The sequence below is a fragment of the Molossus molossus genome, unplaced genomic scaffold (assembly GCF_014108415.1).
Source record: "Molossus molossus isolate mMolMol1 unplaced genomic scaffold, mMolMol1.p scaffold_m16_p_5, whole genome shotgun sequence".
Taxonomy (NCBI): domain Eukaryota; kingdom Metazoa; phylum Chordata; class Mammalia; order Chiroptera; family Molossidae; genus Molossus; species Molossus molossus.
In genome coordinates this window covers 2,323,407-2,325,737 of record NW_023425388.1, presented here as the reverse complement: position 1 = coordinate 2,325,737, position 2,331 = coordinate 2,323,407, and the positions used below count along the sequence as shown (strand labels likewise).

General features: G+C 59.9%; 1 protein-coding gene across 1 annotated transcript; it reads left to right on the top strand.

Annotated features, from left to right (window-relative positions):
* The first annotated feature begins 1,663 nt into the window (after positions 1-1,663).
* CUNH21orf62 (chromosome unknown C21orf62 homolog) lies at positions 1,664-2,331 on the top strand. Its single transcript, XM_036243593.1, is given in 3 exon segments — positions 1,664-1,865; positions 1,868-2,167; positions 2,170-2,331. Coding segments are annotated over 3 exon segments (627 nt in total). The 3' UTR covers positions 2,295-2,331.

Here is a 2,331-nt window from a genome sequence, read left to right as displayed (position 1 = left end):
CTTTTGTGTGTAGGCCCTTGGAGGGCAGGGTTCAGGTCTTGTTCATCTTCATTTTTCTGCTTGACCTTGGCACATGGCTGGTGCTAAGCCCTACCGGCTCCTGCCTTTGCCCTCCTCCCCGTCCTCTGCTGCAGGCCCTGGGCCCCACCCACGGGCCTGGCCCACCCTGGGCTCTGGAAGCAGAATAAAGTCCCTTAGAACACCAGCTCCGTCAGCTCATTGTCTTACTCTCGGCTTTACCCCAGGGTCAGCAACGTGCCGGCCACCTGCTAAACTCCCAGCAAGTGTTCGGGAGTGACTGGATGAAGGATGGTATGGTTGCTATGAGAACCAATGTCTCCCCTTCTGTTCGAATGTTCTTGGCTGAGCTTACAGTATTTTTAACCCTCTGCACCCCAGCCACCCGCTGGGCCAGCGCTGCCTGTCCACCTACCAGAGCATTGTTAGCTCTGCCCCTTGGGCATCTCACTGCCTGGGGGTCTCACTGCCTGGCCACCTCCTGCCACCCAGCTTCTTCTAGCACCTGCACTGTTGCCTGTCTGCTTGGCCTCTTTCCTTCTGCAGACGTTCTGTTTACCGCCCCAGGCAGACCCTCCGGTGCCTGCCCAGCCCTCCCAGCAGAGCCTCCGCCCCTGGCTCTGGACTGTCCTGGTCAGGGGTTTCCTGCAAGTTTCCCAGCACATCCACGGGACTCTGTAAATGCAGATGGACTGAATCTATTGCTGGGCCTCTCTTCCACCATCAGCTGACTCGGGAAAATGTCATTATCTTTGCAGAGCTGAGATCTGGTGCCCTTAACCAACCAGGAATGCCCCAGGCTCTGTGGGGCACTACCTGCCCCCCCAAGTGGGTGTCAGAGTTGCTCGGTGTGCATTCCTGTCTTATCTAGATCACCCAGAGAGCTTGCAGATTGCTTGGTCCTGGAGCCCTACAGTGCGACCTGATGAAGTCAGCCCACCAGACTTGCTCTAGGAAAGACGTGGGTGGACCGAGATCATCGGGATGGACCGGTCAGTGACTGGTCTTTTCATTGTCTGTCAACACAGTTAGAATCCAGGAGGCCAGGAGCAGTGTGAATGGGCCTATGAACATGGGATGGGGCATGTTTGTCTAGTTAGAGATTCAAGTTTACCATGAACTACCTGTTTCACTGGCATTCACACTATGTTGCTGAAGGGGCCGCCCTCAGGCGGCTGAATCCCATGAGGAACTGCTTTGCCGGTGGGACTCCAGGAAACCAGACAGAAGAGGGTGGAGGTGGGGGGCTGGGGGCTGGGGCGCGTGCTTAGGGGGTTGACAGGTACTCAGTACCAGTAACTGACTGTGTGGAGGACTCACCCAAGTCCCTCCCCACAGACAGGGGGCGCCAGGTCTCCACTCCTGTGCAGATGTCAGCGGGAGTTTTTGCCTCAGAGGAGCAGAGCTGGGGTGTTGGCCGCTACCTGTTGGGAGGCACCCAGAAAAAGCATCCCTGCAGGGGGGCCCTGCCATCACCTGCCTTCGTTAGAACTGCAGGAAAGAGACGTCACCCCGGGTTGCTCTGGGGGCTCCTTTCCCATCAGCAGCGCCTTCTCAGGAGTGGTAACCGAGCCGCACGCTCTCTTCCAGGTGAGTTCCCACGAACCGCCGACGGGGACGGAGCGCCCAGGCCGCTGGGACAAGAATGGCACGGCCTCCTGGGCACAGCCTGCTCTGCTCAGCACGCTGGGCGTCTTGGCACCGGCCACGTCGCCCGGGGCCCGGCAGCACTCTGATTTTCACCAAGGAGGGCGCCGTTCGGAAGTGTGGCTGTCCCGTGGCCCTGTGGGACTGTGACTACAGTCTGGCCAGCCTCCTGTGCAGCTGCCGAGCGGCCCTGCCTGTCGCCGGGAGCCAGCCAGCTACAGTGGCCATCTGACCGTCTGGTTCGCGGACTCCTCCGCCCTGGGCCTCCTGCTGAACTTCATGCTGGTCCGGGACCTGAAGCTGTCCCTGTGCAGGGCCAGCCCTCTGCCCACTGAGTACCTGGCCGTCCGTGGCCTGGAGAGGCTCCGCATCCACACCGAGGCCACGCGTCCCGACCAGAGCCTGCTCCTCCACAGCGCGCCTGGGGAGAGGCCCACGCGGCCCGCAGGCTGGCAGCCCTGCGCCGACGTCTCCTTCCTAGACATGGCCCTTTTCCACGGGGACTGTCCCTAAGGCTGTACAGTGTGGAAAATGTTGACAACATTGCCGGTCACTTCCCCTACTTTTCCCACTTTGGAACCTTCCCAAGTCTAAGCAACAAAAGCTACGTTGTCACATTCATTTACTAACGCGTCAGTGTCCAGCCCCCGGGAACTCTGGCCCACT